The sequence below is a fragment of the Caloenas nicobarica genome, chromosome 7 (genome assembly GCF_036013445.1).
Source record: "Caloenas nicobarica isolate bCalNic1 chromosome 7, bCalNic1.hap1, whole genome shotgun sequence".
NCBI classification, from domain to species: domain Eukaryota; kingdom Metazoa; phylum Chordata; class Aves; order Columbiformes; family Columbidae; genus Caloenas; species Caloenas nicobarica.
The window spans coordinates 13310553-13324284 of NC_088251.1; the positions used below are offsets into that span (position 1 = coordinate 13310553).

At 47.0% G+C, this 13732-nt stretch overlaps 1 protein-coding gene across 2 annotated transcripts in view; it reads left to right on the forward strand.

Annotated features, from left to right (window-relative positions):
• SH3PXD2A (SH3 and PX domains 2A) overlaps positions 1-13732 on the forward strand; it is a 269229-nt gene that overhangs the window by 43421 nt on the left and 212076 nt on the right. For both annotated transcript variants that reach the window (XM_065639536.1, XM_065639537.1), the window contains exon 2: positions 2716-2796. In XM_065639536.1, coding sequence (XP_065495608.1) covers positions 2716-2796 — 81 coding nt within the window. The remainder of the gene's footprint in view (positions 1-2715; positions 2797-13732) is intronic.

A 13732-nucleotide genomic window follows, 5' to 3' on the forward strand; every position in this document is an offset into this window, starting at 1 on the left:
GACTCAAAAAGACTTAATTGTGATTCCGAATGTGCAGCAAAATCCTGCTTGACTGAAGTCAGTGCCAGCTTTGCTCTCACAGAGCCTGGATTTCAGAGCTGGGACCGTATCTGCACCCTGCAGTGGGGTCCTGCTCCTACACCTGCACCCAACGCATCCAACCTCTTGCCCAAAACATCCCTTCGCACGCAGCTCAGCCCCATCTTGTGTGATGGGGTGTTGTGCCACTTATGGCACCACTGAACAACGCTGAACTCTTAAAACAGGATTAACTGCTGTCTGGAATAGATCTCGAGCAAGGAGATTTGCAGGCTGTTAAAAATCTGGGGATGCACAGCTTGTGTGGGTTCTGAAGAGTAGCATGGGGAAGCCTGAGTTGCCATGAAATTCAAAAAGCCCGGATGTCTGTGGTGTATGTGTTTTGTTTCTAGCTTCTGGAGAGAAGATGCATAATTAAAACAAAAATATAATCTTTATTTGCATCTACAATATGTTTCTGCTATGCCTGTCTCATCCCCTTTGTGAGAACCTGGGGCCAGAATTACAGTATCTGAAGTTGCTCTTGGATCCCAGTCAGCTCCCATCTGTCATGATCTGTTTTTAATCGAATGGGTTTTCCATCTGAAAGTAGCTGTTGGATAGAGAATGAGTAGAAATATTTGTGTTGTGAATTAGCTCAGAGTGGAGCTACAAACTTTTTTTTTTCTTCACAACAAACACATGGAAAAATATTCTTCAGTGTAGTGTGGCTGGCCTGAAAATTGGCAACAGCAGCTTCCTTCCCAGGCTCTGACTCCTGCTTTGTCTGCATGGGTAAGATCTTTAAAGGGGACCTGAAATCTTTATGTTACTCAGTTTTATCTCCCCTTCATGAAGCAGGACAGTATTGGTGTCACCCTTGTGTATGAGGGTACTGTGGGAGGGAGGTTGAGTGGCTCGGTTTTGGAGTAGAAAAATAAGATGCAGCAGAGGAGTAACCTGGGTTTGCTGAGAGTTGTGCTCTCACCCCTGGGCAGCCTTTCCTTTGCCAGCCTTGATGGTCTCTGCTCTGGTGCAGATGGGTTTGGTACAATAACTCAGTCAAATTCTGGCTCTTGGTCCCTCAGTGCTCTGTGAAAGGCCCCAGATCTCCTTAACAGCTTCTGCTCGGTGTGTCCAGTTCTTAAATACCATGAAACTGGGCTGCAGGAGATGCGGAACAAACTGCCTTGGGGGCTGAACATGATTGTAACAAGGAGAGAGGGAAGTGAGTAGTGAGGCTGTAGGACCTCCATGGTTTCCAGGACATCAGATGACAGCTCTCTCCTACCAAGAAGGAAGAAGAAGGGAAAAATCCCTTAGCAGTCCCTGGAAAAGCGTTGTTAAGACGGTTCTTCGTCATCCCTCCAGAGGTTTTCATGCAATACCTTTTATCATTAAAAGCACAGAAGCAATTACCCTGCATCATCACCTTGGAAAATGGGCTAGTGTCCTGGGGGAGATGGAGAAGAGGGTGATGTTTATCCATCCCCCATCGCTGGAGACAGAGCTTCACGTCTGCCTCCATGGCAAAGGGCAGAGCTGCTGCTGCAGCGCTGGGGCTGAGGGAGGAGGGATGCTTTCCTGTTTCCTCTGCCAGATCCTTATCTCACTCCATATGTGAAACCTGGAAATTGCTTTAAAGATCCAGGAGCTGGCCTAGCTGTGATTTCCATTACATTGGTGTTGTCTAGTCACCCTCAGTGGTCGCCCTCGATTGCTCCATCCTGTGTTTGCTGAAGTCTTGTTGTCTATCTGTCATCAAGGTAGCAGAGCAAGCATTTGGCCTGAAGGCCAGTGTATAAGAAAGCAGAATATGGCTCAGTTTTTAATTTTTTAAAAAATGTTTTGGAGGGTCAAAAGGAAACACTTGTGTAGTATATAAATATATATAGTTGTGTGCACGTGCGTGCAAATCATTTTTTATCAAGAATTTCCGGCAAAAGGGAATTTCTGTAAGATGGTTGTTTTGGGGATGGACGAAGGCTGGACAAGGGAAATCCTGGGCTCGTTCTGAGCTTGTGTTGCTGTTTCCACTGATGTAAGAAAACATTGTCACTCTCATTGACATGCTTTACATCACCTTTGAATCAGTCTGATGGGTGCCAGAGATGCTGAGCGGTGCGACGTGTCTCAGCAAGGGCTGTGTGCTGTAGGGTGGAGCTGTTGTTGCATGTGTACAGCTGTGTGTAAGTGGTTGTGTTGCACGGCTGTAATCCCACAACCTCCCGGACCTGAGTTCCCTTTGAATTTCCTTGTTGAACTGGAACCATGTCTTGCCTGGGAAAGGCCATGATCACATTTCTGTACGCAAGGAAACCTGGAGCATGGGGTTGGAGATCAGCAACCCACGACAGGCTGTTGCTTCAAGGGTGGTAGAAGTAGAGAGCAAGGTGTGCTACTGTGTACTAGAAAATGTGTCATCACTTGATTAAAGCTTTTGTCCCAGGGAGAGCAAAATCAGTGGGATCTAGTGATGGAGATGGCTGGGAGACCACTGGGTGCTCTCCTGAGAGGTCTGCTAAAGGCTGCAACAGGGAAGCAGCTTTAATTTAGGCTAGTCCTGCACCCAGCATTATATTCCTCACTGTGAGCAGGAGTGGCCAGTGAGATGCAGAATTTACTGACTGTCCAGCCTTTGGAGATATCCTGTGCTTCAGAACCCGCTGTAACTTGTGTTTTCTTTTCCCTGAACAGGTCTATATCATCAACGTAACATGGTCTGACCTGACTTCCCAGATCATCTACCGGAGATACAGCAAGTTCTTTGACCTGCAGGTAAGTCTGTCTTGTCTAACATAAAGTATTATTTCTACTCACACTTCTAGTAATGTTCCTAGCTGAGTTAGTTGTGCCTTTAAATAGGGCTTTGTGCTTGCTTGGTCTGTTACATGTCATGGTCTTGAAACTTTTCAGACTCTGTCCTTGTAGGGTATAAGATAAGTGGGTGGTATGCTCACAGTGAGTAACTTGCACTGTGAAGACACTTAAAGCTGACATTTTCATGAATGGTTCCTATTGAAAAGGGGATCTAATTTTAAATACTTGAGATGCACTTAGAACAGAAAAGGAGCTACATTTTGGGCCCCCAGAAACTACTTACCCAAATTGCTGAAAACAACAGAGCTTTTGCAGACTCCCACAGCAGTGCAGCAATGGAGATGGTAGTGGAAACCTTCCAGACCCTCCTCCTAACCATCCTCCCAGCCACCTGGTGTCCTGGCTCTTGCGGTTTTGTACAGTTCCCATGCTGTGTTCTGTGCCTGTGTATTTAGATTTCATTGAAAGCTTTCTTGCTGAGTAGCTGTTGGCTGAAGTCTGAAGCCAGGACGCTAGAGAAGTCCAAATTACAAAGTTTCAGTGTGAGCATCAGCTGCTTCGCTTCTGCTGCTGCTCCATGGCACCTGCGTGGGTAGGGAGAGCTTTCTGGCTCTTGTCCTACTTAGCAATAATCCAGATCCATTGATACCTTTGTAGGCAGCAGAAGTTGTAACTGCCTGGGTTATCAAATCTCTGTTTGGAGACAGGTGGAAACAAAAGCTGTGGTTTGACAGACTACTGAACTTTGGGGAAAATGTCGATTTTGGGCTGGAGCTTATGGTTGGAGCTGGGCTGTGGTTAGAATATCAAATGAGTCCTCACAGCCAGTATTAAGTTTGTACGCAGCTGGCTGGGCTGTGTCCTGGGAAATAGCATTGAGCTGGTTTGCCATGATAAATTAGGGAAAAAAAGGTTCTTCCCTTGGGTACCTGATCTGAGATACCTTGAAGAGTCCTAGTTTCATTATTGCTCCCCCTTTTTGTGTCATTTCTGGTGCTTGGACCTCTGATGTCTCTAGCCTTTTCTGCAAGCTATGTTGGTTATGGCCTCCTAGCTTTTCTGGTGGAAAATGGGACCATTTCTATGGCCAGTCCTGATTTCTGTGTTTGCTGTGTGGCTAGAAGACAAAAGGGGGATGTTCTTAAGTTTCCTTTTCTGCCCCCCTCCACTTCTTACTGGTCTGAAGCACCAACTCTGCCAGTCCCATTGCTGTGAAGAGTATGTCAGTAGCTTCTTTGTGTCTGATGTACCTGCTGAAGGTAATCACATAATCACAAACGTTTGTTGTCAGTGTGCGGGTTGTGGCCAAAACTGTTTGTTTCTCTCTCTTCTTTTTCTTTTTGCCCAGTTCTGTTTTCATGTATATGTTCTTCTGGGTCTCCTGGCCTTTCCTGGTAGGTTTGAAAAGTTCCCATCAAGCACGGAGTTATCAATGGGGTTAGTGTGTTGGACAGGAAATGATGTCTCAATCAGGGACTGAGTCCTGAAAGGTCCCATTGATAAGTGCAAGGGGGCCTAGCGCCAGTGGAAAACTCCCGCTTGCACAACGCTTCTCCCCCCACGAGAAAATACGACAAGAAAGTAACAAAATTCCCTTCCTTAACCCTTTTCCCTCCTAGGGGATCTCTGTCGGGGCCACCACTGTGTGAGCAGTGACAGCCCTCCCCAACAGCCTCTGTAGCTCTTGCAGCTTGAGGTGCACTGTTACCAAAACAGAGGTCTTCACCTGGGATTTCTGTGGTTTTGTCCTGTCTCTGTAAGCCTGTCATTGTGATGATCTGTGCCTCAGTTTCCCATCTGTAAGATGGGGATAAGGCTCTGTGTACTCAGGCTTGCTGTAAGGTGATTTTAGACTTCCAGAGGTTATTTTTTTTTTGCTATTATTGATGCTGCCAGAGCATCTCCTAGGTGAAGCAAGGGAAATGGGCATTGAGTCTTGAATTGCAACTTATATTTACAGCTCTAATGAAGCCAGCAAAAGGAGTTCGAAAAGCAAATGAAAGGTTAGGGCACATTGGGAAACCTTTGCATTTTGGGAAACTCATGACTTGATGTGCAGTGATTCTTGCTCAATAGCAAATGTTGCTTTACCACAGCACATGGGTAAGCAGGAGTGAAAAGCTTCATTACAGGGGGGGTTGAACTAAATGACCTTTGAAGGTCCCTTCCAACCCAAACTATTCTACGATTTTTTGTAGAAGCTATGCAGCCTCTTTTCCAGCTGCTTGGCTCCCTGTATCTGGGGGACCTACTTCTAGTGTCTCTCCAGGTTCAAGCAGCTGCAACAGGGAGATCTTTGCAGCATTTATAGGAAAATCATCCTGGTGTTGTAAAGCAGCTGTTTCAGGGCTTAGCAGTGGAGGATTCCCCATGTTTGCTGTCTGAACCATGACTGGCCTGTGTCTGGGCTCTAGGCTGGGCTGCATCGTGCCTTGCAGACAGCGATTCTCAGTCATGCTACGATTCCCTGAATGGAGGAGAGATGTTTCCAACAGAAAGCCCAGAGCAGAGCCTTTCATGATGAAAGTTGGAGAGCAACATGGGGCATCAGCTCATATGCCTCAAACCCTCGAGCGGCTGAACCTGGCTCTTGGTCGTGGAACATGTGGTAGCTATTGGGTGTGCCATCTGCTTTTTGAGCATCAACATAGTCTCCTTAGATCCCCCTGACTTCATTCCAGATGAGGAAATGACCTGTGATTTCTAGGCTTTTGGTGGAAGCTAGAACTTCTGACCTAGCAGTGGTTGGCCCTGTGTTTTGTGACCTAATACCACACATGGTAATGTGGCCTTAGCATAATCAATTGACTTTGATAGTGTCCCTGCTTATCCCCATGTGGCCCTTCCAGCAGAAAATCAAGCAAATGCTCAGGCAGTTTACAGGTACCACTCGTGTCCAAAACAGCTGGAGTCTACAGGTCTCTGCCAGCTCCACTCATCCCACTGTGTCCATGACAGAGATGCACTTCAGGGCTTCCTAAGCCTGCACGTGTCTCATTTGCTCTTGACTGGAAGTGGAGGAACAAGGGCTGACTTGTAATGGCTTAATCAGGACTGCAATGCCTGGTGCTGACAGTGACACTGGATAGGACCCATGGGGAGACCCAGGGGGCTGCCCAGGGACAAGGAGGAAGGAATACAGATAGTTAATTTCACTACTGCAATTTCTTGTTTCTTTAAAAAAGAGCCCATGCTTCCCCAAACGACTGTCTCTGTGGGAAATGGCTCAGTGGTTTTCAGAGTCCTTGCTTTACTGGATACTGAGGTTTTTTTAAACACTTTCTAGAAAATCCTCTTAGGCACTGCAGGCAGTAAGAGGCTGCTCTGTCCCAAGGATTCAAACTCCAGAAGTGTTTGGTTGTGCTATTTCAGTGGTACATATGCTTGAATTGGAAGTCAGGCTGCTTTCAAGATGGGTAATAGGACAGTGAGACTGGACATACTGTGGGATTTGGAAGCTGGACTTTGCCCCATGAAGGTGTGAGAAGTACAGCAAACAGAACCCAATGCAACAAGCAAAGTGTCAGCCCTGTGCTGCTTCACTGAGGGCTCTAGATCTATAAATACGTGCTTAAATTAAATCAGGGTGTTGCTGCATCATTTAATTGTGCAACCAAGCCACATCTGCTACTGAACATGGGTCAAATGATGGCAGCAGAATACATGTGGGTGCCAACTTTTCAGTAAATAGGATTGAAAATATTGAATTATCTCTGCATAGATGAAAGCATTACGACAAATTGCTTGTCAAGTCGAATCATCTGTTGTCTGTCACCCTGGGGAGGCATTTGCTCCTGAGCACCATGTGGGGTCAAAGCCACCTCCTAATGTAACATTTTAAGTGCTGCTTTCTCATGCACTCTGCACCTGGCTGCTCAGCTCTTGTGCAGAGCTGGGGTGCGTGAGGTGCCCATCACTGGGAGAGTGATATGAACATCTCCTGTAGCTAGTGCTGACCCTCACAGCAGGCTGGTGGCTTATTCATGCACGTTTCCTGGGTGCTGTTTGAGGTCTCCCACCATCGCTGGTGGATTTGCTGGTGGTGGTAGCAGAATCCTCTCCTGAGTTGGTAGTTCAGGTCAGCAACACTCCTGTTGTTCCCAAAGATGCTGAGAAAGGACACTGATCTATTGGGATATCATCCTGTGAGCAGGATGGGGATTTGCAGTTGGGTGTGTGCATAAATAATTACCCAAAGCATAAGGTGGAGAAGTGTGGGGATGCAGCCAGTTCACCCTCTCGGTGGCCATGCTGGACTGGGAAGCAACAGCAAGGTTTGCAGCCAGCACGTGTGAAGGGTGGCTCTTACCCCACTCCCCACCTCACCCTGCCCATTGCTCAGTACCTGGGCTTTTTGTAGATGTCAGGACCCCAGTTGGGTGCTGCCCCTTGCTGCTGAAAAACCCTCTCCCCAGCAAACCAAGCAGGTAAAACGTGACCATGCTTCAGTGCTTGGTGTCTTAGCTTAAATCACCAGCAGCTCATCTTCTGCACTTTATCCAGTGACTCCAAGTGTTCTGGTCTGATTTCATACCTGTCAGTGCCTGCAGTCAGAGTATGAACAGGACCAAAGCCTCGGCAGAGGGACCAAACCCTACATTCAGATACCGGCCTCTCTGTTGCTCCCATGAGAATGACTGGGCCTCCACGTGCAGAGCTGGGGAAGGATCCTTTCTCACAGTAGTGAAATGCAGCTTTCTTCAAGGCAAAACTCAGCATCTGGCTTTAGCAGTGTGCCATAATCCCACGTTGTGTTTCTGGTCACATGAGAGGTGAACACTGTCCCTGCCGGAGCCACAGCAGGAATGTTAGGTAGGCAGATTGCCGTCTCTCCACACAATCACCCACACAGACACTTTGGCTGCAAGGAGACATCTGAAATGTCACTATTTTGAAAACAAAAATAAACAGGGCTCTGTTCAAGTGTTAGCTTTTTGTATTGGTTAGTGAAAAATTATCTGCCTGATGCAGTCTGCTGATCTAAGCAGGTTTTCTTCAAAGTGGCGCAGAAAGAGGAACTCACTAGCAGCCAATTAGAACATAAAAAAAATAAAGAATATTGAGAATTTTATTAGGGAGAAGAAAGAGATGTAAGTTGTTTCCAGGCTGACAACAAAACATCAAGAGCTTCATTTATTATTGCTAGGGTCATCCTGATTGTTTATAGTGCTATAATGGAGTAACTGAGCATTGAAGAGGACATTAAACAAAAATGGTGCTATAAAAACCAGTAATTATAGTCTGTATCTCTGCTTTTCTTGCTCCGACTGGAGTTTATCTGAACGCTGCTGCTCTTGATTGTTCTTCCGTTACATGCTCTTTTGTGCAAACATCCCTTTCTATGTTACCCCCAGCTGTATCAAATATTGTAACACCCACTCTGGTTTCCAGTTTGGTGGTAGTAACTGTGCCACATGTCTGAGCACTCTGCATTTCAGCGGGTCACCATGATTTGACACAGACCCTGGCAGCTATGGAGTGGAGGCTTTCTGGGGCAGAGCTAAGGGGGAATCGGTGCTGGGTGCTTGTGGGGTAGATGCCTGATGTGATTCTGACAGAATTGCATATATTCATTCCATCAGTTAATTGTCCAAGTGGAGACCCACAGTCCCTAAATCTGGTGGTCCAGTGCAGTAATAACTGTTTTTGTAGGACCTATGACATTTCGTGTTGTAATGTTCATCCTTTTAGCTCTGCAAGAGCGGTGAATGGACAAGCCCAAGCATGTGCTAAATTTATCAGTGGTGAAGAGTGTAGGTAAGAATGCAATGGGGCAAGCGTGCTCCTGCATTTGCGAATGTTGATTCCTAACCCTCCACCTGCCAGCCCTTTGTAGCAGGATGAACAGAATCACTGCTTGGTTTTCTTGGTCACCCACAACAGCAGGGTCACTCCGCAGTGCGCGATGCTTTCTTCCATAGGTGCCGCCCTGCGTGCAGCTCCTGGTGCTGTGGGAAGGGAAGGAGGGCTGTGGATGTGGCTTCGTGCGTGATGCAGCTTGCCCCTCTCGCAGCGTGGGAGGTTTGCGTTAAAAAGATTCCCAGCCTCTGACGAGCTCAAGAGCGTTTCTGTTGGGCTACGTGTATGCATCTGAGGGTGCATATGGAAACAGGCAGGAAAGCTGGAGGAGAAGGTGGGGTCGAATAGGACAGGGGAGGAGGTGAACAGCATGGAAGAGGGTTGTCGCATCAAGCAGTGGTGTGATGAGTGCACAGTGAAACATAAGGCAAAGGAGGAGAAAGGGAAGATTTTACTTACTGGTGTTGCTCCTGCTGGGCTGCATTCACAGCAGGGGATCTGGGCTCTGCAGTCAAAGCACGTGCCTTCTTCTGCTCTGGGCTGTGCTGGCCTTGGCCAGGATGGTCTGGGTTGCAAGGATCACATTTTTCTTCTGCTTCTGTTCCCTTGGTGTGAGATGTTGGGCCTCAGCATCTCAGGCAGCCCTGCTGCAGATACTGGGAGCTGCTGTGAAATCCTTGTCCAGCCCAGGGACCTGGCTCCATATCTGACCCGTGAGGTTCAGACCCAGGGCTTGGCTTCAGGGCCGTCCCTGATAGCGACGGGTCTTTGGGGATGGACTTCACTCCAGCAGCTGGGATGTAGCGTTTGTTCTGAAAACAGCTTCCTTAAGAGCAGGACTGAAACTGAAACAAGTCTGGGAAAATTCAGAGGAAATCTGAACCTGGGTTTGTCAACATGTCTGTTCCCAAAGGTCAGCGCTGGCCCCTTGGGGAGGAATGGCATGTCCTTTCTTCCGAGTAAACACAGGCCAGTTGTCTGCTGCTACTGTCACAGACGGTGTGTGGAGGGGCCAGCAGTGGCAAGGTTTGCAGGTGATGCAGAAAAACAGATTTCCAGGCGGAGCCCTGAGCTGTGAGCGCTGACCCTGCCTCCCGTGTTTCGGCAGCTGTGTTGGAACTCCCCGTCCAGCCGTGCTTGCAAGACTTGGCTCTTAGTAGCAGAGACCCCTCCCAATGCCTGCCCTCAGAAAAATAATCTGGCGGCAAGCTTGCCAGCAACAGGGCTTGCTGGGGGAATTGAGATGCCCCTGGAAAACAACCAACCAAAAAAATCCAAATAGCTGATATGGTTATTGAGCTGAGAATGGTTGTCTCAACTGATTTAAAGGATATTTAATGCCATTTGTCTTTCTGGCCCTCAGTCAGTGTCTTAGGATACCAGCTGGCTTGGGGCAGTGTGTTTGTCTTCAATGAATAAATGGAATTGTTTATAATTCTTATTTCCATCATTATTTAAATGTTTGCTTGGCAAAACAATCTGTTCAGCTTCCAGTATTTGTTTCTAAAGAGTCTTTACACGTCAAACAAAAATGAGGGCCATGATGGGGAAATGGCAAAGTGCCAGCCAAGCTGCAATAGAAGCCACGGTCAATGAACATGGTAAATAACCTGCAGCTGAGAAAGTGACCCAGCCTGTGGGAACCCTCCCCTTTGTGCTTCTGTACTTGTCAGCCTCAACAGCACCTGCTTGAATATTGCCCATACTCTGCAGTGTGGGAGTCCTCTCTGTGGCAGCTATGAGGTGATATTTGACGCTCAGTACCAATTCAGTATACTCCCCTGCTTGCACCATGTGTAGGCGTGGCCAGGACGCAGGTGAGCTTAGAAAGTGAGGTGGTTGCTCAGCCAGCTCCTCAGGCTGTGATGGCAGCAAAGCCAGAACAGAGATGATATCCACATCACCCCGTCCTGGTGTTTTGAGGATTCAGTAGAGATACCCCTCTGTAATAATACGAATAGATTTTACTATCAAAGGATTAAGGTTTTTATTTTCTCTGGGGGCTGTCAGCGGTCAAAGGTGTGTCTCCAACAGTGCCATCGTAACCTCTCACTGTGCACAAAAGGTTTTGCAATACCAGGAACACCCAGAGGAGTCTTGCATGTTCTAGACAAGGTGGCAGTGAGGTTTTGGGTCTCTGTTTGGGTGGTTGTCCTGACCCCACTGTGGAATGGGAATCTCTGGAAGATGCATCTCTGAGGGTTGTGTCGTCTTCTGTTCCCTTGCTGCACAAGACCAGTGTCCTGGACCCCACCATGCCATCAGTGACTGTGATGGATGTTGCTTGGGGTCATTACACCACGTGGGCATTGTTCCATACAATGCTGAAATTCTCCTTGATGTTGTGGAGTCGCCATCCCTGGAGATGTTTAAAAGGCGCTTAGACGAGGTTCTTAGGGACATGGTTTAGTGCTAGAGTTAGGTTAGGTTATGCTTGGACTCAATGATCCTGAGGGTCTCTTCCAACTGAAATGATTCTATGATTCTATGACAAGTCCTTATTTCCCTGGCGTTCATGTCCTGTGTATGGAATTGGTAGTATTGAAACATTTCATCACACCATCAATAAGCTTTTGCTATATCTGACCGATTAAATACCAATTCACTTCTAAGGTCTTATAGGAGTTGCAGGCTTCTCTGAAGATGGGGATTTCCCTCTATCCTTGTGATCTCCTCATGGGCTGTGCTGCGACAATCTGAGCCACTCCAGAGGGGCTGCACAGTTAGTGACCTGCTCTGATTGCTGAAGGGAATTCACTGTTGCTGCTGGTTTCCTGCCTTTTGCAGCCTCTGAGCAGAAGTCCAAGGCTGGCAGATCTTTGTTAGCATTTAGTTTGTAGCTCTTCTTTAGGCAGGCTTCTGATCCTAGAAGTAAAACAAAACTTAATCATGCTACAGGCTCTGTATGTAGTTAGGGAAATCAGTAGATTGGGGTTTTTTGTTTGTTTTGGTTGTTGTTTTTAATTTGTTTTGTTTTTAGAAAGATTGGGAGCATCACAGAGAGGTTGTTAACTTCTTTACTGCATCCTTTTAACTATATGTGGTCTCCTACTGCTCTTCCTCCACCTCCTTAGAGAGCATCTTCCATCGTCACTGTAGGGGAGTGCACGTGTGGATGCACACAGACATATCTCTGATCCCTGCTGGAATAAATCAGAATTACTCAGATGTGTGCTTTTGGCCAGCAGAGGAATTTTGTTTGTCAAGATAAGAGCCTGGGCCCAAGGGGGCTGTGCGTTTTCGGTCTGATGCTTCCTCAAAGTTGCATGGAGCTGCAGAGTGCAGCGCCTGGATGGTGTGTGATCCAAGGTGGGCAATGCTTTGGAAATTGCTGCCTCTGACAGTGCTAAGGTTTGGGTTTTGCTCTGTGTGATTTCATGAGGCTCGGATCCCGCATCGAGTGCCCTGTTTATCTCGTCAACAAAGGAGGAGTATGAACTCCATCTCCGAGGTGCATGGTGATGCTGGGACAGTGTTGACTGCCAGCTCTGCTGCATGGAGAAAGGCCTTGGGGGGTTCAGAGGGAAGTGTGGAGTTATAAAGTGGCTCTGATTTCAGGTGGAGAGTGAGAGCTCATAAAGCAGAGTTCCCCCAGGAGACCCAATCTCTGAAATAGCAGCTGTTGGAAGTGTCTGGGGTAGGAGCCCCCAGCAACTGCTCTGAGCCTGGGCAGCTGGACCAGAGCTTCTCCTGGCTGCAGAGTTACAGCTACCGTCAGGAAATGTTAGAAAGTAAATGAGTGGCAGAGCTCAGCAGTGATGGACTCTGGCTGCTTATTAAGAGCCCAGTGGAGCGGGTCTTTTAGAGGGTGTGTGGACTTTGAGTATGAGAGAGAAGCCTGCACTGAAAGCTCTTGACTTAAAGCTGTGTAAGCTTTGGGAAAGATTTGGGAAAATTCAGCTGTGATGGCAGTTTCTGGTTCAGCTTCTCTCTCCAGTTTGGATCTGACAGCTGTGAAGTAATGCCGCATTACCAGATGCTCTTATATTTATGGGATAGTATTTTTAGAACAGGACAAAGACTGGAAAAGTCTCTGTGGATACTATTTGGAACTTATAAGCAAATTGCTTTACCTGCTTTTTGCGTGTATGCATTTTTTATGAATTATCTAGAAAGAGTTTAACTCGAGCAGAGTCCAATCCAAGAATCTCAAGGGAGCTCTGCAGACCTGTAATGGATAGCAGATTTCCCAGTGGATTAATTCATATTGTCTGTAGTGGGAACCTGATTTATAAAGAATTAAAGCCACTCTGCTGAGTAACAGGAAGGGCACAGAAAACAGTGAAATTAGTCAAAAGGGTTACTTGATGGAAGGGAGTAATTCCCTTGCTTTCTAGAGATTTGTTTTGTGAAAGTTCTTGTTGTCAGTACCTACATCCCATGCCTATCGCTAACCTGGAGGCTGTGAGGGTGGTGAGGACCCTGCAATGTGGGAAGGTCTCTCCTGGATACAGCCATAAAGAAGAAAAGTAGCAAGTTCCTCCAAAATAACTGGGTTGACTTGGATCAACTGAGGAGGATTTAGACCTATTTCATAGCCGTTGATTGCTTTCCATGTTACAAATCAATGCATTTGAATACATGAGTCTCTGCAAGGTTGTGGTGATAGTGGAAAGCACATGTTTAGAAAAACATGCCTGAAATTGCCAAAAATTTTGAACCATGATGGAAAACTTTTGTATTGGACCCATGCCTCCTGGTTTTGTCCCTGGACAACATGTCGTACAAAGGATTATGCAGAATTGTAGTAAACCTGGGCTGAAAGTCTTTCTTTAGCTGAGCATGTGCAGGTTCAATGTATACGTCCTGTGTTACCCTACCTCCATCTCCATTATTTTGGTGTTGGAAGGTCTTGTCATAGCCCATTAGGTCTCCACAGCAGGATTTAAAGCTCAGCTTTGGGAGGAGCCCACTTGTTTGTTAACCTTGTTCCAGGTTTTGTTTGCTGGAACAATAAAACACAAGAGAGCAGTTTGGCTGTGTTACCGGCCCCAGCCAAAGCTACAGCTCTGAGGCTGCTCTCACACAGGCAGTGAATTCTCCAAGTGCCACTTCATTAGCATATTTCCTCTTTTACCACAGATCAAGATCAGCC